We start from the raw sequence: 22722 nt of genomic DNA on the forward strand, positions 1-22722 counted from the left end.
AAAACAAAGAGTGTAAATGCCAGGAAGCATATTAGGAACCTTATATTTTGTTCTCTATTGGTGGTAGCAGGGTACTATGTTCATGGGAAGTATGAGTTGCGCAGAGAGGGAGGAATGGTAGAATGTATGACGGTTGCCTTACAGTTGGTGAGACGGGCAAGGACAGAGTGCTCATTTTTGAACTCTCATTCTCCTCTTAGTGAAGCACTTAAGCTTTAATATTCTTAGAGTTTCCTCTGTTGAAGTTCCTCTGGGACAATGGGCCGTAAACCGGAAGGTATGAGTGGTCTTTGTAGAAAAACGAGACCTGTGTGGCTACTTGCAAAGCTGATAGGTTTTAGAACATAAATATATTTGAAACCGTCTTGTGGGAAATTAGGCAATAGCTTGTTAATGTTGCTGCCTATCTAAGTTTCCACGCCTAGCTTGCACTACTTTTAGTGATGGTAGTGGAATTGAAAAAACAAAGAAAAGATGAGGAAAAGGATGATAGGATTTGCAATTGGTAACAACTTGGTTATATACTTATTTGTAATTGGCTCTAAGTCAGTAATTTACACCACCACCAGTTGGGGCAACTATTAAACATGACTTCAAGTCAGCTATCATGAGTGGAGTCAGGAACTTATTGAGGTATCTATTATTCTTTTTAACATAGTCCCCCATGAGTTTTCATTTTATAAAAGGTTTGCATGATTGTTGGGTTAAAACTGGGAATCATAAATGAAGTTAGTTGGGTGCGTAGTATAACTTTAAAAGGGATAATTTGTACTAGTTTCTGAAGTCTATGGGTCCAATTGCAGTTCCCAAATCATTCATTGGGGCCAGTGGCCACCACCGGGTCCTTCTTGCCTTCGCCTCGGTTTGTCAGTAATTTTATGATTTCCTTGTTAGATTTGTCATCCAAGAAGTGTGTGCCATGCAACGCAAAAGAGATGAGGGCCATGACAGAACAAGCAGCAAATGAATTGATCTCACAGGTTTTCTTTTTAGATCCAAGTTTGGTATATTTATGTCACTTCCTCCTTTTTAGGTATTTACTAATCTGGTTTCTTGCTTAGGTTCCTGGATGGACCTTGGTAAATGAAAATGGTAGATTGAGGTTAAGTCGGTCATGGAAAGTCAAGACTTACTTGAAAGGTTTGGAGTTCTTTCAGGCTGTTGCTAATGTTGCTGAAGCAGAAGGTATCTCACTAATCTCAGATCAAAACTCACCTAAATTGCTGATACTCTTTTAAGAGCTTGAGGTCTAGGTAGTCTTGATGAACACATAATCTGAAGCTGCATCTCCAGCATGTTCATCTTAAGCAAAGTGCATCAAAAGTTAATGTTATGCCCACATTGGTGTTAATGGTTGATCATGAACTTAATTAGGTACTAAGAATGGATTATTTTAAATTTGTTATGCATGAAGACAACAATACTATGGAGGAAGTTGAACAACCTTTGAACTTGCCTACATGAGTTCTACATGAATGGTTTCATTCACTGTCTAGAATTACTGCCATACTCGCCATTCCATCTACGGCATGATAGTTACTTAAACTGGCTTAATTCAGTATCTTTCTCTAAATTAACTCTACCTGCGGCTGTATCCTCTTAAGTATTCGTGTAGACTGTTGCCTATGTTACCTTCGGTCTTCCCTGCAGTGCCTCCATTGGGATAAAATCGGCTCTATATAAGTGGATCCTGTAGCTCTCAACAATAAGACTCACAAGATCTTAGTCATGTTTCCCTCTCATTGTTTCCAATTGATTCTCCTATGTGGTCTTAAAAATATTATCTTTCGGTTGTTATTTTTTCTTTCTTGTGCATTGTTTTTGGGTTGTATATTTATGCAAAGTCTTTTGAGTGGAGTTTCTCGTGACTGAATATGATGCCACAGTGGGTTTGCTCTTTTGAGAAATGCAACCACGTTGAAGTGTCAATGACTGAATAGCAATGTCATAGTTGGGAAGTTATCATTCAAAATTTTTGCCATCCTCAAAGGGACATGAATTGAATTTGATTGTGCTGGTTTTTCATTCTGTTAAACTATATACGTGTTCATTGCTAGAGAAACTTTAGTGAAGCCATTATTTCCCAGCCAGCTAGAGATGATTAGTCAAATTGTGGTTGGTAGACCTAAAAGAATGCTCAAGTGGATCTTGTTTTAGGATTTTTAGGTTTAGACATGCTAAGATGTGACACGAAGATGCTTTAATATTTTAATGTTACATTTAATTTAGTTTGTGTTCTTTTGTGGAGTTGCACTATTCTGTTAGAATATGGAATTATCCATTTTCTGGGTGGGACTGGAGTAGTGTCTGTCAAATTAAACCCAATGATCCATGAATGGAAAGAGTGCAATGATGGAGGTTTTTGGATAGAGCATATACAATAGGAGCTCGTGGCTTATGCATACTGCTTTCCTTCTTCTTCTTCGCAGATTCTGCAGGATCCAGACCTTTCTGCCTTAGTTCCCGAATCCCCTATTTTCATTATAATCTCCGTGATATGGATGTTGTGGGGTATTCCATCTATTGACCTCATTTCTCGCAATCTCATGATTAGGAGAGAGACATTCCTTCTTCCTTCTCCAGCATGTATATTATGAATCATTACTTTCCTGTACCTCACACCACAAAATGAAGATCTAATACATTCTTCAGTTTTCTTCAAGTAAGGTATCACCAATATAAAACACAATATTGTTTGTTGTAATGATTATGCAATGCAATCCGTGTGAATCAGTTTGGGTTTTCCCTTGTTTACAAGTCCATTGAACAACGAGCCTATGTTGCTGTCCTTTCAAATTTGTGGGCTCAAATCTGATGAGATACCTCTTTGTAGGCTCACTGTCCTAACTTGGTCCACCTTTTGCCATTATTCTTTTGGCGTAATCCGCATTCTGGTAAACTTTGTTTCGTTGGTTATAGCACTAAGGAAATCAAGCATCTCATTACAGGTCATCATCCAGATCTTCATCTTGTTGAATGGAACAAAGTCAAAATTGAGATATGGACACATGCTGTTGGTAAGAATCATCTGTTTATTGAGCTAACCTTCATGCTTTTATTTTTTTAGTTTATTTTTGTGATGATGTTGTTTCTTTCGAGGGCCTACAATATTAATAGGTGAAAATAATACATTGATATTAACTTGGACTACATTATAGTTATAAAGATCGGCGTTAGATCGAGTGTGTACAATCATGGGCACTACTTCGACTCTAAAAGCCTGCCAGCTTAGCTCTTGGAGTATTATGATCTAAGAAGCACATAAATGGATACAGAACATGGAATTCTGAAAAACTGGCACATGGACAGCAAAAAAAAGAAGAAGCAGATTTTATTGTACACACTATAAATAGCAACGACAAAGGAGTAGGGGGTCAGACTTCGTGAACTAGAACTCTATCTCTATTCTCTCACCCTCAATACACTTGGTTTCATCTCTTTGCTTGGTTGAAATTGATTGACCAAGATCTCTTGCTCCTTTGCTGACTTAATCCTTGGATGGCACTCAGCCAAACCCTATTTGTGTGCGAGTCTCTGACTGGTTCCTGCTTTTGTAGGCCTATTCATGTTCGTGTCAAAAGTGTTCGACCTAAACCCTCTAATTTCATAATGGGTCGTGTCTAAAATTCCACCCCTACCCCTAGATACAACGATCGATTAGGTGTGTCGGTATGAAGAGGCAGACAACAATCCAGACATCATAACAAGTGTGCAGGTGTGGAATTTAAAATGATCAAATTAGAGGTTGTTAGCTCCGAATACCTTGAAAGATTTGATATATGCTAGTGTGGTGGACTACCCCATTTGAGGCAATGAGGCGGACCGTCACAACCTGACTGGTTAGAGCATCTCCATCGCTGTAGTCTTTGCGTTTAGCAGTGGTAAAGTAGCATAGGGCAGCAGAAAACATTCACTCCAATAGAGTACTGTATCTCGTGCTAAGATAGTATTTCGTATTCCCTACTTAGCATAAGAAAATAGCATGTTATGTTTTATTACTACGCTTTTGAAATAGAATAATAAGGGTGGAGTTGGACACCACAAATCGATATTAAGTGCTCGTTCGTTGTGCTAAAATAGAATAAAATATTACACCAGTAGAGATGCTCTGACTGATTGGATATGAAAAAAGTAATTAAAAATGAGAAGCTGGAAAAAGAATCAATAAACATGAAATAAGCCATCTAGAAATTTGTTAACATATTTATACTTGTATATTTTCGCAGAATTAAAATGTCTTTGGTATCATTGTTCTTCCAGTTGCCTTCGTAGTAGACTCATTGTTTCAGTTTGTCAAAACCGTGTGAATGAGTATGCATAAATGTACATGTTTGACTTGTTGTGCAGGTGGAGTTACAGAAAGCGATTTCATTATTGCTGCTAAGATCAATCGGCTCAACCTGCATGATCTCGCGCGTAGATAAGCTTGCAAATGACTCTGTGAAACAAAGTGTCTCTTAGTCAATGGCAATAAATCTGTATGGACAGACATCTTATATGCAGTTGAACTCAATTTCCTTTCATCTCATCATTGTGCCTGAATATCCGTATGGACAGACAACCGCAACTGTTTATCATCCCTCAAGCTCCTAGCATTTGATCTTTAGGATCTTGGTCGCTCGAAACGTTAAGAAGTCATGACTGCATTCATTGCAAGTTTTTCAAGTCTAAGATCAGCCCCACATAAGCCCAGTACCTCAATCGCACAACGCAGAGATATAAATAGATAACCCCAGAATGGATAAAAACCACAGGAAGAAATCAAATCACTATAATTATATATCGTGCCGTTATAGATATATCTATCCAAATGATGTAAATTCTCACAACGTTCTAAGTATTACCTACCGAGTTACATGTACACGTACCGCACTCAGTGATCTTGATTGCCAACGGCCTTGAGTCCACAGGCCCTCCAATAGACCTAATAAAAATAGCTCCCAGAAATACCTATTGCTTCAATTTCCTTGCTACAGCCGCCGCACCCTTTTTTGTAGTAGTAGCACAAGGCATGTGGCTTTCTCCCTTTTGCCGTACTTCTTTTTTTCTTTATGTATAATCCTGTGCTCCAAACCTAGGAAGTAAATAATAAGTCCATAAATAGACCTCTTATTCACGTTGCTTTTCTTTACAAAACAGAACGTGACGATTGATAACCGGATTGATCCGTCTTCGCCAAAATTCGTTTCGTTGAAGCCGACCTTTTTTATCTCGAACGCTCACTCTTAATTACAAATAATAATAATTCCTTCCACTCTAATCTTATACAGACTTATTAACTTATAAAAAATAAAAAATTACAACTCGATATAAAATATATGTTTTGTCATACGGAATTGTCAATACAAGTGACTACGGAATTTGGTCCTTACAACAACTACACACACTTGTACAAAGTACAAACACTTCACGCGCACCCTCAGGGTTCTACACAGTCCTATAAACATTTCAGCAATGGACGGCTTGGGTTTTATTTTGAGCAATGGATTGATCTGGATTGTCCATCGCTCGAATTAAAATCCAACCAGCCCGTCAGCCTTAAAATGAACTGCCAGATTAGCTGCACTACAGCTCCTGTAGTGCGAGATATCCAAATTCGGGTGGGGATACCCACGTGAATGTGAATGTATGTACGTGATTGTAGACTAGTAGTACTTTTGCATGCCAAATATGCCTGCCGACATTATTTAGCTGTCGCCTTCCCTGTCTCTATATCCCAAGCTTAATTAGTTCGTGCTGTAATCAAGGAGTAACAATTTTTCTATTCGACAGTATCAGCATCAACTTTTCATTGATGTCTTTCTCATATTATAGGGCTACCAAACAAATCGACAACATATTGAATAAGACCAGATCGCGCGGCGAAATAACTAAATTCACTGTTCATCCATGAAAAGCTCTCCCTTCTCCGGCCAAGGATGGAGCCAAGGGGTCTAATAGGAGCGGCCACCATGGCAAAAATTTTAGAAAATACAATTATTATATGTAAAAAAAATATTTATCCCCAACTTATATATATTCGCCACTGCTAGTTTTTTTCCTATTTTTTACTATATACTAGTCCTAAATTCTCTATTTTTTTCTCAAGAAAGAAGACCCAAAATAGTATTCCAAAACTAAATTTAATGGGCCAAAGTGAAATAATATATAGGCTGATGTCTAATTAAGGAAAAAAAATCCACACTTCAACCTAAAACAAATTAACCTAAAAAATTAAACAAGTTAACCAAAATCAAAACAGTCGACTGTGCACGACTCAGCAGTAGTGGATTTCTCATTTAGTGGACTTCCAAATTTCCAATGCCGGCACTATGCAATAGTGGACTTCTGAAAAATTAAAAAATTATTTATTGTTTGGCGCTTTGTGTGAATTTCTCAAACTCCATTGAAAAAAGGTTAGTCTTCTTCAATTTTTCAATATTCAATTCAACTTAGAGAGAAGATAAAAAAAAAATTTGAAGTTAGAAAAATTATTGAATGTTTTAAATCCCTTATTGAGTTTGTGTGGAGAAATAGATCCTATTTGCACTATATGAAAAAAAAAATCCCTTATTGAGTTTTTCCTAGAGTCGATGACTATTCATATTGCAATGCATCTATTTATTTTTTTAGTATACATTTCGACACTGGTAGAAAAAAATCTTGACTCTGTCCCTGCTTCTCTCTACATCACAGCTAGAGTCTTCAGCCGGCGAAATAACTAAATGGGCATCCTTGATCGGCAATGTTGTTAGGGTCTTTTAAGAAATTAGTTGCCATTTTTTTGGCTATTGGGTTATTTGGAATCTGAAAGAGATTTACTAAAAAACAAAAAAATGAACCAATTTTGACTTTTGGCATTGTTATTTTTGATATTTTGTATGTCTTTTGTGCTTCTCACGAAATTTGTTCAGAATAGTCTCAATATTTGTGTACTACGGAGTACTTTTTAGATAGAACACTTAGATATAATGCAAAAACTAAAAAATAAAATCGAATTAAAGTTTATAAAAAAAATTTAATAGGCTCATTTTTCTATAAAAAAAAATTTTGTTTTGTTTGTTTTGTTAGTTTTTTCAAAATTTTTGCTAAATTCAAGTGATTTTTTTGGATTAATCATCCGTCTCGATGAAAGGAGTTTAAAAAGTACAAAATTATAACTGAAAGCCAAAAAAATTTAACTAAAGACGAAAAATGTATCAAACAGCTATTTTATTTGTCTGAATTGTCATCTTATTTCGATTTTTTCAACATCAGACCATATTTTTATACTTTTCCGATTCGTCTCGTTAAGAAAGACGATTTATCCTAAAAATTACGATGAAAAGCTAAACAAAAAGTCACGAAATGTAAAAAATACTGAAATAAGTTTCGGACTTACGCAGCCCAAGAATGATGAAGCAGTCAAAGGAACTCAAAAAGCCCATGACTATGTTCGTTTTGAAATTTTGGATTTCGGGTAATGAATGGAGAGAAAGACTATTGTTTGGGGGGACACTTCACCACGTCACCCTAGGCATGTTTCGGCGACATGTGCATAAATGAGTCACCATTAACTTTTAGTGTCACAGATATGGTGACATACGGCTGAGATGTCACCAAAAACAATAGGCAACAATTTTACTGCTTTTGGTGACATTTTTTCATGTTGCCAAATCTGCTTTTTCTTGTAGTGAGTTTGACTGTTTCAGGCATACCTTACGGGATGAAACTAGCCTTCAGCCGAGCCTAGCGACCGTGACTGAACCGTCATATTCGGCCTACTACACTACCGGTCTCAAATATACGGAGTACAAAATAATATGACAGTGAACAACAAGGATTGAACTAAGGAAGGGCTAGTACGGGCAGTTGCCCCTGCAAAGAAAAAAATAACTCTACTATTATATAGAAAAAAAATTCCTATGAAAATATATAGGAAATTCTTAGCTAGCATACATAGTCGCTCTAGTGAACAAGAACATAGGATAGGAGTAGAGGTGGCAAATGGGTGGATTTGGGTGAGTTTGTGCGGGTTGAAATGAGTTTGTGGGTTGAATGTGGGCGGGTCGATTACAGATCAATAGTAGATTTGTTGAAATGGATCAGGTCAAATACGGGCCAAATGATACCCAAATCCACCTGACCTGACCCGTTTTACTTTCTTTTCTCTCCTTTTCAAATGGACTTTTCCAAAAGGGTTTTTTTTTTTTTTACCCCCCCGGATATTTTAAGCTGTTTTCGGCACATATCCGAGAATGTAAAAGCAGAGCATTAATAATCTCCTGAAAACAAAATACTGTAATCGACGAGGAAATCCAAGCTTCAAAGCTTAGGAATAAGATCATAAGGGTTTGGGCTGCGAGGCGGAGCTCAGAATCAGAGCGATGGACAACGAATTTGATGTCTTTGAGGAGGCGTGGGTCCACCTACCCGTCGTCGACGATGTCGCGCAGTGGGAGCCGAGGCTGAATTACACAATCGAGGAGCATTTACATTCATGGGGATGGGGCTGGGGAAGGCCGTGGTGGAGACTCTGGAGAGGGTGGTGGGTGAGCTGTTGGGGAAAGGGATCAGAGAGGGAGAGAGAGAGATCAGTGATTGAGTTGAGTTCAGTTATGCGGGAACAGGTTAAAAGAACGGAAAGAACGGGCCAGTGGGTGAAAAGCCCTGGCAGACGAATTCTTATTAGCCATCTTGAAACGAAACGACAATGGATCAGAGAGGGTGAGCAAATCACTCACCTTGTTCCTCTTCCGGTTATGTGCCTCTATCTTTCTTCGAAGACCTTCATAGGCCAATTCATCCAGCACTTTCTCAGCTTCGCATATTGCATCCTTGAGTTGTTTTAGCCACGTCATCATAGTATGTGATGTTATTTTCCGGTTCTCAGCGTCAAGTAACAAAGCCTGAATGATTTCTAGCCTTTTGCAGAGTTTTCTGAGGTCTTTCTTGAAACCCCATGCCAGGTTAATCTGATTGGTTGCTAGGGAGAGCAACCCTTTCAGGATTCCATTGGCTGTAAGGAGGAGCAAAGCCTCGGCCATGTGTTTCTTATGAATTGGGACTTAATGAAAAAATGCTTGGTGAACAATTAGCAAGATAAGAATACAAGAGTAAAGAGAAGGGGTGTTGTGATTACCACAGATGGAAGAGAACTACTCCTATCATCATATATAATGTCTTGGTCATTGCCGGCTACTATTTTAGCTTTATTTTTTGTTAATAAGAGAGAGAGTTGACCATAGCTTTTAGAAGTTGAATCTGGGGAAGAACACAACCCACAATGGGTTCAGATCCTCGATCCGTCAATTGGTGGTTGCCGGCTATTTTAGCTTTATTTTTTGTTAATCAGCAAATTTTTTTCCTTTTTTTTTTTATTTGTCATTTGCTTCTCTAATATAAAATCTTTTTCTTGTTGTTTGTGCGTCAGTGGATCGGCATGTATGGTTCTTCAAAAGGTTCTGTGCATGTATTTGAGGTTTGTCACATGTGGCCATTTTTTTGGTCCTATTATCGTGCAGCCTTTTTTTTGGTCTGTCATCGTGGAATGTGAATTGTGAATTTTTTAAAATGTGAGGTAGAATATGCCCCGCTCTCATGTAGAAACTTTATGTCCATCCCAAAGCCAATAGCCGGCAATGACCGAGACAAATTAAAGATTGTGATCCCACAACGGGAACCAACTCCGGAACCCGTCCTTATGGATTGCACAGAACCTTTTTCCAAATCTATCTGTTCATTTCCAATTCTTAGGTGCCATGCGAAATTTCAAAGGCTTGGATAATTTTTATGATGCAAAATCTATCTTCTCCTTGTTGGGTAATAAGTTCAGAAACAGGACCGGCCTATAAACTCCTCTTGTGATTATAGTGCTGCTTTGGTGAACCACATGGCCCAACTAATGCACGGAAAGGTCCGGGCGGAAAAAGTAGCCACGCACTTTTGTGCGAGAGAGGAGCAATGCCTGAGAGCTAGCAGTGAATAATCTCTCACCAAGCCTGACACTTGGTTAACCACCGGGTATTTCGACAAAGTGAACAATAACATAGGATTAGGAATTAGTTTCATTTGTTGAAAGTGTAGAACCTTCCCAATTAATATCAATGTCAAAAATACATTTCCGATTTCCCAAATCCAGACGTGTAGGGTACACTTATGGTGGTACCGGGACTTAGTTGCGAAACAGGAAAATGCAATTATGATGGTACCAAGACGCACACCAGAAAAAAAAAGTCATAACAAGAAGAAGATTGATAAGTTTACGCGGCTGCAGTGATGTACTCAATTGCCTGTTCGCATATATGCCAGTAATTGTTGCCTCAAGTCCATAAACCTGCAACAGAATGTAGAAATGCGATAACTCGATATATTCTTTATTCCTCATACAAGAAGTTGACAACATTTTTTACATCAGATGTTTACATCGCAGAAAGCTGAAGCAGGAAACTAACTGGGAAACATGTTGCAAAAGTAAAATGGGAAACGCTAGGTGATACAAGGTCAAATAGGATATCCATCCCAACAAATCGCTCATGACATTGAAAACGACAGTGTATGCTATAGCGTTTTCATATTCAATTAGATATTAATGGTATATCCTTTTTCAAAAAAGCTTGTTACAAATGTTATTTAATCTAGGAAAAACTAGCTTGCAAAAAACATGAGAAGCGAATCTCTCGAGAGTTGGAACATATTTCAAGAATTTTGACAAGTTGCTTTAGGATTTGTAATAGTTTTGGAAACGTCTCAAAAATGGTATAAAAAGCACTGGGAAATGTCATGAATTAAGACATAGCTTGCTCTACTTTTCTTTGAACAGCAAATAAAAGGAATTATAAATCTTTGAAACAATGATCACAAAAATTAAACGGATCAAGAGCACAATGGCATCAGAAGAAGAAAGTATCCCAAACGAAGTTGTCACCCTAACTCCTCAACAACCATATGCCACCCTTGACCCCAACAAAAATGGTACACGATTGCCAAAAACCAACCAAAAAGAGAACTAAAACAAATACCAAATAGGCCTGCCAGAAACGAAGCACCAGTACCTCCAATTTCCAATGTAGAACAGAAAATACCATTATACCATACCAGCTATGGATCATTTGCAGAAACCAGAAAACACCAGCAGCAAAAGCAGCAATAGAAAACAGGAAAAACTAGCAGCAGCAGCAACGCCAGAAAAACCAGGGAAAAAAAAAAAAAACAGCACCATGCTACATCAACACCAACAGTTGCAGTAGCGTTAACAACAACTTTAGCAACAACACAAGCAGTAAAAATATCAACAGCATCACCCCAAAACCATCTTTTCGCAACCGAAAAACCAGCAGTACAAGCTCATACACCATCTGAACTCCTTAGCTGCAACTTTCAGGACCCTCTGATATAATTCCCCCTTCTAAACAACCTCTCAACACCAAGAATTCAAAATACGCAGTGCAAGTAACAACTATGAACAAGCAACACCAACTCCATAGCATAGCGTCTCTACAAGAACATTGAGTTTATGACTGAGTACCATAGGAATATGCGCAACCACAAAGGTATAGCTACATGCGGATATAAGTTCACAAAATGAGGTATGAAAAATTCAAAACATAGCATTTCCTAAAACACTGGTAAACCATCTCATTGCTACTAATAGTTAATTGTGTATGGTGCCCCACCTTTATGCGCAACAGGTAAAAGTGTCTTTGGAGATATTATGAGCTAACGGCAACCGAGCTACAAAGACTTGAGAAGGGCTAATTGATAAATTATTGATTGGTTTGCTGAAAAGGGGAAATCGATGACGTACTAACATTATAGCGTCTATCTCAAGATTGTAGGACTGGCTCAACTTGTTTGCATTATCTCTAGCATCATTTCTGTGGGATCAGACACTGATGTCCTAGATCAAAAGCCTCACCTTGACTTACCTCTACGAATATTGATTTCAATCACGAAGCGCTCAGATTCCAAGCTTATCAATTTACGGACAATTTGCAGTCAACCAGCACGCAAACATTCTCAAACAATTTGAGTAGAGACAAAGTATTCATGGCTAAAGCAAATGAATGTTGAGAAAACCGTTGACAAAATGTCTCTGTGTAAATAAGACCTTTGAGAACCCAAGTCTTACCGTGAATTTGGACAGACTTAGCACATTGCACTATCTCAGAGACTTGGGAAACAAAAACACCTAAAAACGGTTCAAAAAGAGAAAAGATAAAGAAGTCTCATTGGTTTTTTTTTTTTTTTATCGGCCACATAGCTAATTGGTTTTCTAGTCCTGGAAATTATAAGCAAAGAAGTACTAATGAACTTTAATTTGATTCTTAGGATGCGACTTAGGCAGGACCTTGATCATTTTCAGTTGGGAAAAATTCAAAATACCTCCCAACCTTTACACCAAAATTCAATTAAATTCCCAACTTTTCAAAAACTTCAATTTTACTCTCAACGTTATCTTCCGTTAATCAAATTGCCCATTTCCGTCCGAATGACTAACGGATTCCGTTAAAGGCTCCGTTAAATATCGTCCCGATCGAATTTTAATGATCCGAACCGCTCAATGTGTTCAAAACGTAATTTTAAGAGTACCCGTAAAGAAATCAGCAAAAAAAATGACGGGGAAGGGCTTCATCTGAACAGTTTTTTGTTGATTCAATAAAAAACTGTTCAAATGAAGCCCTTTCCAGTCTTTTTTTTTGTTGATTTTTTGCGGGTACCCTTAAAATCACGTTCTAATCACATTAAGCTGCTCGGATCATCGAAAAAGAGGAGGTGCAGTCCAAAGCAAAATCCGGACGTTCGGACTTGAACAAAATCCTGATCGATCCGCACCTCCCCTTTTCCAATCGAATTTCGATGATCTGACCAACTTAATGTGTTTAAAACGTGATTTTAAGGTTACCCGCGAGAAATCTGCAAAAAAAATAAACGGGAAGGGCTTCATCTGAACAGTTTTTTATTCAATAATCAATAAAAAACTGTTCAGATGAAGCCTTTCCCGTACATTTTTTTTTTGCTAATTTCTCGCCAATAATCTTAAAATTATGTTTTGAACACATTGAATTGCTTGAATCATCAAAATTCGATCAGGACGGTATTTAACGGAGCTTTTAACGAAATCCGTTAGTCATTCGGACGGAATGAGACGTTTTGATTAACAGAAGATAATGTTGTGAGTAAAATTGAAGTTTTTGAAAGGTTGAGAGTCTAATTGAATTTTGGTGTAAAGGTTAGGGGGTATTTTGAAATTTTTCCTTTTCAGTCAGTACATTGAGTGCCCAACGAACAAGGGAACAGGTTACTAAAACCATTTCAAACATAGGATTTAAATACATAAGGAGCTGAATAGTTAAGAACTAGATTATTCAACAGAGTCTCTCAGAACCACTGCCATTTCATTGTTGCGAAGGTCTCCAAAATCCCAACGACTGAATGTGCAAGACTAAGAGAACAAAATCATTTATTGACTGATAAGTGCCAAAATATTGATACCTGATGATTATTTTAGTGACCTGATGATTATTTTGTTCTTTTGTGTATAGGTTGCTCGAGCTCATTGTCCATGATTTTGGATAAAAACATAAGTTAAAAGAAGATTTGGGGTTAAAGTGCAAAGGGCTTGAAAGTTGTATGTTAATTTATCACCTCAAAAGTCCAAGGGGCGTTTATGTTATTAGTGCATTAAAGCCCTATATGCTTCTACATAAGTCACCGACTTCGGAGGCAGCTTTTGGACGGGAAAAAGGCCGTGGAATTGGTTCCGGACGGGGAACAGTTGAAGCATGACGGAGGCAGAGAAGTCTTTCGAATATGAAGACTTTGATTCTCTCCTACCCATGAGCAACTAATCATCTTTCTTAGGATGTAGAGGAAACCCTAACCAAATAACTCCGTATGTTTTTATTTTGATTTTGGATTTCGATTACTGAAACAATGGCTATATAACATTGAGACTTGTTTTTTATTATTTGAACTTGTTTTTCCAATCTAGTTATGCAACGATATTCTTTGTGCATGCAAGTGAGGGTTAGGATAATCTATGCCTAGGGAAGACGAGTCATTCCTAAATTAATTAGTTATAAAATCGAAGACGATTCATGCCAACAAAAGATAAGTTATGCCCGGTTTTCAATTACATGCTATTTTTTGGGCGATGTCGTTAGGGCTTGTAGCATCTGGAGAATCATTGTAGCTCGGTAATTGGTTTCCTAAAATTAATATAATTGCTTGTTATGAAGTTATGGTAGATTTGAAATCCTAAGACCTTTTTTCATATTCGAATTTAACATCTCTCTTGCTTGCTTTCCACCCAAACTCCAATCATACTTTCTTGAGTTGAATTTAAGAATTGATTTTAAAAATAAATAACTTAGCCTTTTGATCTCCATGGTACGATATCTTGGCTTAAACCACTATTCTATTTGAATTGAGGTTTTCGCTCAATTTTAATAATTTATTTTTTGTGTGAAAAATGACCTACCATGAACGTTGAAAGAGTACATAGTCTAAGAAACACAAACAAAAGAAAATGCACAAAAGTGAGAAATTACATGATTAGCAGGCGACTTTCATCCCTTATCCGCATGGAGAGGGAGCACTTCAGCTCACAAGTCTCGGTACCATGAATCTGCAAGCCCAAAAATTACACCAAAGAATTAGCTTACGTAACTTTTGCCACAGATTATTTCACACACACACATGGACAACAGAAACATAGACACCCGTGTAAGTAATATTCCTGTGGAGAGAGAGAGAGAGAGAGAGAGAGAGAGAGAGAGAGAGAGGAGGAGGAGGAAGAAGAAGAGATCAATGAAACATGCAACTAAAGAGAATAAGTTACCTATGATAATGGATGGAATATGAGTAATCTTGTGCCAATCATTGCCTCCCTCTTTGCATCTTTCAGATAGATCAGGACAATCAGCTATTCTGAAGCGTTCAAGAGATGAAAGGTTACCGAACCAATCCGGCAGAGATTTCAAACCGTAGAAAAACCGAAGTTCCAAACTTGTCAAGGAAGGAAGGTGCTCAAGTTGATCAGGCAGAGACTCGAAACAATCTTCCGATCCATCATCGAATAAGGACAGAATCTCCAGAGAGGGGAAATGGCACCACGGTGTTGCGGCACTTTTGGAGGGCCAAGGGAAATATGTTGACTCCTCTCTGAATCTACCTATATGCAAACTTCGAAGGCTGGTGGTGCAAACCAGCCCCTCCTCCCAACAAGTCCGCAATATCGAACAATCTACAGCTTCCAGATTCTTGATGGATGTGAGGCTGCGTAATGCATCTGGATTTGGTGTAGTTAACTTTGGACAGCCATTCAGGCGTATATCTTCAAGGGTTGGTTGTAGCAACTCCTTTGGCAAACTTAAAAGCTCGGGGCAGTGTCGAATATAAAGATGTTGAAGGGACGTCCATCCATTGAATGCTGCTTCAATGTTGTCGATTCAAACCATCAGGTTATAACAATGATATATTTCTAGTATCTTACGTAATGCTAGGTTTTGAAGCTGGTTTGGCAAATAATCCAGCCCAATGCGCCCATCCATTTCCACTATTGTCATATATCCTATGTTTTGTTTAGAACATGGAGAAATGAAGGGAATAGAAGGGAGAATAGCAAATGGCAAAATAGAGTATCAAGTATAGTGAAATTTTCCCTATATTTTTATCACAATTTTCTTCTTAAGTTTTTTCCCTTCCCTCTTTTTTCACAATTAGTTTCAAACAGATCAATTAAGAATTCACTGTTTTTTAAACAAATCTTCCAATAAAGTACAATATCTTCAATATCCACATCTATCTCTACGAAGAACAATTTCGTTCATCCTTGCCTTGGGTAAGGATAACTTTACCTGCATTTTGTGTGCTATATTGAGGGTCCTGATTTGATAATCGAAACTACTCATTCTAACATAAATGATTTGTTAGGAGATCAAGAAAAATATCAGCTCAATCGAGGATCCGTAAGTACTTGATAAAAAAAATAAAGTTCTTGGGAGTATAGCTGGATAGAGCAAAACTAGATGTTTTTTAATGGTGGCTGATAATGCCACGAGAAGTATTGTTGGTGCCACAAAACTTGGGGTTATGGACAATTTTACCCTCATTTTAATCTTTCTCAATTTCCTCACTCTTTGACGCACTCTCTAAAAAAAAGCATTTGTTCATCTCTCAAACCCAGATTCATTTCTCCCTCTATCCTTCTAGGCCAAGTCTCATTCTTAATCAAAGCCTTTAAATTTAAATAGCTCCGAAATTAGAGGACGAAGAGGAACGAGAAGTTAAAAAATCAATTAAAGAAAGGATGATTCATTTGACCCAGATCCCTTTTTTCTCTATTCCATTTGTGTCCCCATTAAAAGTTGAAAGCAAACAAAATTGGTTGGGTATGTCAAGAAAAGATCGGAGAGTAGACTGTGTTTCTCTGCATGCAAGAACGCGACGAAGAAGAGAACCAGGAAGGAAGAAGTTTGATGGAAGACGCATTGATGGGGTTTCTTTGCCACCGCCAAGGATGGGTTTAGGCGGGTGGTTGAAGTTAGAGAGGAAAGAATCTGGGGAGAGGAGAGATAATCAATAACAAAAAGAGAAAGGGATGTAGCTTTGAGGACAAATATGTAATTTTACTATAAAAGCCAATAAAGTTTCGTGGCACGAACTATTTCTTCTCGAGGCATTATCAACCCCTTGTTTTAATCAAGTACTTACCGAGATTAAACTAAATTTTTGCATAAATAAATAACTGCTCAATGCAAAATAATTGACCTGGGATGGTTATCAACTTGGGGCATGTCGTGATGTATAACTCTTCAAGACGGGGAAAGAACTCCAACATATTCATGGCAAAAGCAGACAATGATGATACATCTGACCATTCTTCTAGCTGAGGCATATCAAAAAGATGGAATTCCCTCAATGCTGGAAATACTCTTGTTGTCGCTGCCCCACTACTACAGCAACTATCAAAAATGCCTTCATCTGGTCCATAAAATTCAGCACCAATATGCTTCAAATTACGCAAATAACACATTTTGACTGTTGCAAGATGCGGAAGGTGTCCAAGTGCAGGGACATGCTCACATAACCTGCAGTCATTTAATTCAATCTTCACCAAATATTGAAGCGAGCGGGCATCTTTACTCATCCACGATGGCAATCTTCTTCCTCCAAACTTCATTAGTTTTAATCCCTTAACATTCCGGTGAGGTTTGAGTCCCTCCAACACATCCTCCTCATGGTTATCGTGGGAGTTTCTAAGGTCTCCATCCCAATACAATGTCAACTCTTGAAGTTCATATTTTTCTGACATTTTAGCCTTCTCTGCTTCTTCCTTGTCTTTCACGTATTGTAGATCCCAAACCTCTAAACTACCTTTTAGCTTGCTTAAGTTACCCAATTCTTCAATTCTGTGGCCACTTTTCTTGCCCACAACAAAGAATGGTAATGTTTGCAAAGATGTCAACTCCCCTATCTTCATTGGCATCAATTTTCTAGTTTCATAATTATTTTCAAGATACAAATGTCTCAAACTAACCAAGTTGTGGATATTTTTTGGAAGCTCTTCTATAGACCTTGGTAGATTCAGTGTTTCCAAATTGTAGAGCTTGGTGATAAAATTTGGGACTTTCCTAATAGAAGATCTAGAGATGTCAAGAAACCTTAAATGTATGAACTTGCATATTGAACTCGGAAACTTGGAGCCAGTTAACCGCAGGGCACGGATACATTGAATTTTTTTGGTGTTCTTAGGGAGATCTCCCGTTAAAAACAGTGTCCTCAATTTTTCAAGATTTTCTTCTAAAATATCTAACCGTATTTCTTCCCCAAGAAACAACGACAAATGTTCAACATCGGGATTATTCTTCACCTCACTAGCTTCCAAAGTCAAACAATTACCCTGTGAGACATAAAGTGCAAGATCATGTACAAGATCATGCATCTTGCAACTCGTGATATTGTTGTACTCATCATATTTCTCTTCCTGGAATAATGAATTGCGCAATAAAATATTAAAATACTGATTGCCTAATTCTTCCATTTCCACCTTACCTCGTGAAGAAGGTTGGAGATATCCTAGACCCATCCAAAGTTGAATCAAGTAATCCTTGATAATGACTTGGTCCTTCAAAAAAATAGAACATAATGCAAACGATCGTTTCAAAGATGATGATGGCAAATGGTCAAAACTAAGCCTCAATATTGGTAGAATTCCATTTTCATTTTCGAGCAAACTCCATATTTCACTCTTCTCGATGGACTCCCATTCTTGTTCATCTTGCTTCGAGTACAGTAAACCTCCTAATGACTTTATCGCTAATGGCACACCCTTACACTTTTCTACCAATCTTCGACCAATATCCACTAAAGTTCGAGTTTCGCTTGGTCCTCTATTGGAAAATGCTATTTTCTTAAACATTGTCCAACAATCAGCTTTAGATAGTGGTGTCAGCGGATGGGTGCATGACGGGAATGTTCGCATTGCTTCTACGACTTCCATACTACGGGTAGTAACTAAAATTTTGCTTTCCTTAGAGCCGCCTATTTCTACCAAAGAATTTCTGAGGTTTTCCCATAAATCTGGCTTTGTGTTCCACACGTCATCTAATACAAGCAAGTATTTTTTCCCATTCAATTTTTGTCTAAGCATTCTCATTATCGCTTCAATGTTGGGTGTCTCGCACTTATCTCCAGGAAGAGATTGCACCATCTCATTCAATAACCTTCCTACCTTGAAATCATCAGACACACAAATCCAAATTCTCTCCTCACTGAAGTTCTTCAAAACTTTTTCTTCCTTGTAAACTACCTGAGCAAGAGTTGTCTTTCCTAGCCCAGCCATTCCTACAAAGGCAATGACAGGTAACTCACCTTCCACGTTAGAGTCAGGTAACATATCAACCACTACCTTAACATCACCATCCCTCCCCACAACTTGTGTATCGCCTATAAAAGGTAAAGTCGTCCTGAATTCGCTAGGTTCAACAATAGCATCATTGAGTTGCTCAGCTGGTTTAAGACCGACATCATTTGCTGCTTTACAAATTCTGTCTAACAGTTCATTGATGTCATTGACCTTATTAGCCATCTTGAAACGAAACGACAATGGATCAGAGAGGGTGAACAAATCACGCACCTTGTTCCTCTTCCGGTTATGTGCCTCTATCTTTCTTCGAAGACCTTCATAGGCCAATTCATCCAGCACATTCTCAGCATGGCATATTGCATCCTTGAGTTTCTTTAGCCAAGTCATCATAGTATGTGATGTTATTTTCCGGTTCTCAACATCAAGTAACAAAGCCTGAATGATTTCTAGCCTTTCGAGGAGTTTTTCAAGGTCTTTCTTGAAACCCCATGCCAGGTTAATCTGATTATTAATCTGATTGGTTGCTAGGGAAAGCAACCCTTTCAGGATTCCCTTGGCTGTAAGGAGGAGCAAAGCCTCGGCCATGTGTTTCTGATGAATTTGGACTTGATGAAAAAATGCTTGGTGAACAACTAGCAAGATAAGAATACAATAGCAAAGAGAAGGGGTGTTGTGATTACCACAGATCGAGGACAACTACTCCTGTCATATAGCCGCGGATTTGAACTCTAGATTATATTCTGGTTGATGTCTTGGACATTGCCAGCTATTAATTTATATATGAGGTTGATTGCTTTCGTGCAATGTGCAAGCTTATATATGAGGTCACTGCAAGCTTATTCGTGCAATGTGCAAGAGGTCATATTCGTTTTTGACTAAAAGCAAATCTTTTTTTTTTGGTCATATTCGTTTCTATAATATGACCTAGCGCAACGATAAAGTTGCTCCATTGTGACCTAGAGATCACGGATTCGAATTGCAGAAAAAACCTCTCTGCTTGCAAGGGTAAGACTGCGTTACTACGTACATCAACCCTTCCCCAGACCCCGCAATGATGAAAGCCTCGTGTATTGGATTTGCCCTTTTAAAGGAAAAAATACAAATTGAAACCAGGGGGAGAAAAGAAAGCATATGTTTCGAGCAACCACACCTTATTAGCTGCTAAACCCTTTTTTTTCTGATCGCATTCAGGAACTTTAATCCACTGAGCTTGTCCTTCCACACACCGAATTATTAATTTAGTTTAGACAATGTACCCAGAGAAGCTCGAGCACACTAAGAAGTGAGACAGAGGCACAATTAATTGGGCCAATTTCTAAACTGTATATGTCACTGCCTTGTACGTCTGGGGACTCAAAATTTCTGGACATGGTCTTCAATAAATTTTCTCTATCTATCTATCTTCAAGTACCAAATAGTGAGCCTGAGCCCATCTCAGACGTCTATCTCAGTAATCAATAGTTCGGATTTAAAACAAGCTCTTCCAAGGAAGAGTATTTCCACAAAAGAGATTGTTTTTAAATTTGAACTGTTGAAAATATTTTTGGACGGCTTTGATGACTCACTAAGCCTTTAGTGACTTTACTAACTACAGTATCTCCGGATCCGTACATGTAGATACTAAAATATTAAACACGTTAATGGCACACAATACACTCCTTTTTTTAGGGAAAAAATTACAAAGTCATACAAAATTCCACCATAGCCACTAAAGTTCGTCTCCCACATGTTCTTTTGATTTTCCCACTTCAGGAGTGAAATGAGAAGCTCTCAAACGTCCCCTTGCATTTTCCCTCACGTTGAACTTTCTAAAAAATCGATTAGAGATATTTAAAAAAAGGCTTAAATACTTAAATGGTCCTTACAAAATAGAGTCTGTTTCATTTTCATCCTTATAAAAAATTTTGTGTCAATTTCATCCTTTCAGTTTGTGACTCAGTTCAATATCACCCTTGCCGTCAACCAGTGGATGGAATTCACCCTTGCCGTCCTTCTAGTTTGTTGCCCAAGTTTTTAATGCAAATGGGACCCTGCTTTGTTCTCTTTGCAACTAAAAAAGAATTTTTCAAAAAATTCCTCCTAGATTCTCCCTACTTTCAACATTTTTCTCTCTATCTCTCTTCACTTATTACTTCTACTATTTTTCAAAAAATATTTCAAATTCCAATCCAAACAAATAATAAGGTTTTCCGCCCAAAAGATGTTGTTATTACAGGAACATCATTAGTTTATACTCCCTCCGTCCCGGTTTGTTTGTTCTCTTTTTGACTTTTTGAGAGCGTTTGACCTCTCAAAGAATTGTCTATAATTTTCAATTAGTAATGTTTTTAATATCCAATATGGATTTTTTTTGATAGATCTCAATTAGTTTTATTATACAAAATCTTCAAAATCATAAAAAAAATATTATAAAATATAAGATATAAGTATATTTTTGAAAGACACGAATTTTGACAATTAGACAAACAAATTAGGACAGAGGGAGTACTAATTTGTATCATCAGTTTATATACTAATTTTTTCAGTGGGGGACAAATTTAAAGTGTCCGTGGGTTTTTATACCTTTCACCTACCTTTTTCTCTGTTAAAAAATGTCTGTTTTGTACGCATTTGTGGTCCCCTCTTTGTACGCATTTGGGTTCAATTCGAAACGGCCCAATGGTCAATGCATATGGCCCTTGGCCATGTACCATGGTTTTTTAGCTGTTTAAGGCTGTTTAGGCCTTCGGAAGCTCAAATTTGCCGTTTAAGGAAATATTTGACTTGCTAATAATAACTTGGGCAAGAAAAATCCGAATTAAGTCGTTATTTTGGGAGAAGTCTTACAATTTTCTCTATTTTCTAGTTTTGCTATTATTCTAAATTTTTTCATTTTTGGTCATTTCCGTTATTAATTGATTCGGTGTCTATTTTTAGGCCAATCAATTAGAGTTAGGGTTTTTCTAGCCTTCGGGGCAAGATAGTGATTGATTATTATTGAATGAAAAGAGTCTAGAGAGCATTTTCTCTAAACCTATATCGTTTGTGATTTTTTTTTGTCGCACGTTCATAATGTAATTGAATGGCAGATTGATCTTGTGCGTCTTTTTTTGGTAGAAAACAATGTCGGTAATATTGGGGAAAGAGACGTGGGCCAGGTAGGTACCAAATAAGGCTTCCGTTATCCAAGTAGGCGAATTCCGTTCACTGGTTGATGGCAAGGGTGACATTGAACTGAGTCACGAACTGGAAGGACGAAATTGACACAAAAAATTTTATAAGGACGAAATGAAACCGACTCTATTTTGTAAGGACCATTTAAGTATTTAAGCACATAATACCATACCCATGTGTAGAACACCAAGACACACACACACACACACACATATATATATATATATATATATATATATATATAAACAAAGACCTCCGGATCAATTGATAGTTGCATTAAAAAATCAAGGTGGCCAGCAGTAACTATATCTATTCTAGTGGTAACATGTTGGAGATAAGGACGAAACACCGTGCCCATATGAGAAGAAAAGATTTAGTTTCAGTGATAAGCAGCTCCAGCTCCAGTTTCACTTCCATTTCCACAAGTAGATCAGCAGATAAACTAGCACTAAAAGCAGCACAAAACCAGCACTAAAAGCAGGGGAAAAAAAAAAAAAGAGTGCTAAAACCAAACAGAAATAGCAGCCATAGAACCAGTACTAAATATTGATTTCAATCAAAAGCTTCACTTCGACCTACACAAATATTGATTTCAATCAAGAAGCACTCGAATCGCAAGCTTGGTTGAATAAATTACAAAAAAAAAAATTTCAAGTGCAAATAATGTAAATAAATTACAAAAAATTTCTTCAATATGCCACATTCATTTTCCATTTTGAAGTTTTAGAGATTGGTTGGAT

General features: G+C 37.6%; 3 protein-coding genes and 1 long non-coding RNA gene across 5 annotated transcripts; 1 reads left to right on the forward strand and 3 right to left on the reverse strand.

The window, feature by feature from the left end:
• The first annotated feature begins 814 nt into the window (after window positions 1-814).
• On the forward strand, window positions 815-4515 carry LOC131310231 (pterin-4-alpha-carbinolamine dehydratase 2, mitochondrial-like). Its single transcript, XM_058337145.1, has 4 exons — window positions 815-980; window positions 1062-1185; window positions 2949-3017; window positions 4348-4515. The coding sequence occupies exons 1-4, from the start codon at window positions 879-881 to the stop codon at window positions 4422-4424; spliced, it is 372 nt and encodes a 123-aa protein (XP_058193128.1). The 5' UTR covers window positions 815-878; the 3' UTR covers window positions 4425-4515.
• Window positions 4516-8133: 3618 nt separating this feature from the next.
• On the reverse strand, window positions 8134-9107 carry LOC131310232 (putative disease resistance RPP13-like protein 1). The gene is made up of 2 exons (XM_058337146.1): window positions 8703-9107; window positions 8134-8628 (listed from the first exon to the last, which is right to left on the reverse strand). The coding sequence occupies exons 1-2, from the start codon at window positions 9003-9005 to the stop codon at window positions 8590-8592; spliced, it is 342 nt and encodes a 113-aa protein (XP_058193129.1). The 5' UTR covers window positions 9006-9107; the 3' UTR covers window positions 8134-8589.
• A 1519-nt stretch (window positions 9108-10626) lies between these two features.
• On the reverse strand, window positions 10627-14928 carry LOC131310233 (uncharacterized). Of its 2 annotated transcripts, none has more exons than XR_009195151.1 (3): window positions 14801-14928; window positions 14511-14587; window positions 10627-11454 (listed from the first exon to the last, which is right to left on the reverse strand). It is a non-coding gene; the product is annotated as an uncharacterized LOC131310233 (long non-coding RNA). The 2 variants fall into 2 exon arrangements; XR_009195150.1 differs by lacking the exon at window positions 10627-11454 and adding an exon at window positions 13246-13402.
• A 43-nt stretch (window positions 14929-14971) lies between these two features.
• LOC131309357 (putative disease resistance protein RGA3) lies at window positions 14972-19467 on the reverse strand. The gene is made up of 3 exons (XM_058336015.1): window positions 16732-19467; window positions 15168-15391; window positions 14972-15019 (listed from the first exon to the last, which is right to left on the reverse strand). Exons 1-3 carry the CDS (start codon window positions 19412-19414, stop codon window positions 14972-14974), a joined length of 2955 nt encoding a protein of 984 aa, XP_058191998.1. The 5' UTR covers window positions 19415-19467.
• Window positions 19468-22722: the final 3255 nt, after the last annotated feature.

The sequence above is a fragment of the Rhododendron vialii genome, chromosome 12a (genome assembly GCF_030253575.1).
Source record: "Rhododendron vialii isolate Sample 1 chromosome 12a, ASM3025357v1".
Classification (NCBI taxonomy): domain Eukaryota; kingdom Viridiplantae; phylum Streptophyta; class Magnoliopsida; order Ericales; family Ericaceae; genus Rhododendron; species Rhododendron vialii.

Excerpts from the sequence above, each read along its gene's own strand:
- LOC131310232 (XM_058337146.1), bottom strand. The coding sequence starts at position 9,005 with ATGGCCGAGGCTTTGCTCCTCCTTACAGCCAATGGAATCCTGAAAGGG. Across the intron at positions 8,629-8,702 it reads ATAACCGGAAGAGGAACAAG|GGCTTTTCACCCACTGGCCC; the intron begins GTGAGTGATTTG and ends TTCGTCTGCCAG.
- LOC131310231 (XM_058337145.1), top strand. The coding sequence starts at position 879 with ATGATTTCCTTGTTAGATTTGTCATCCAAGAAGTGTGTGCCATGCAAC. Across the intron at positions 1,186-2,948 it reads TAATGTTGCTGAAGCAGAAG|GTCATCATCCAGATCTTCAT; the intron begins GTATCTCACTAA and ends ATCTCATTACAG. Across the intron at positions 3,018-4,347 it reads GATATGGACACATGCTGTTG|GTGGAGTTACAGAAAGCGAT; the intron begins GTAAGAATCATC and ends CTTGTTGTGCAG.
- LOC131309357 (XM_058336015.1), bottom strand. The coding sequence starts at position 19,414 with ATGGCCGAGGCTTTGCTCCTCCTTACAGCCAAGGGAATCCTGAAAGGG. Across the intron at positions 15,392-16,731 it reads CAAGTTGATAACCATCCCAG|CATTCAATGGATGGACGTCC; the intron begins GTCAATTATTTT and ends ACATTGAAGCAG. Across the intron at positions 15,020-15,167 it reads CTTGTTGGGAGGAGGGGCTG|ATTGTTTCGAGTCTCTGCCT; the intron begins GTTTGCACCACC and ends ATGGATCGGAAG.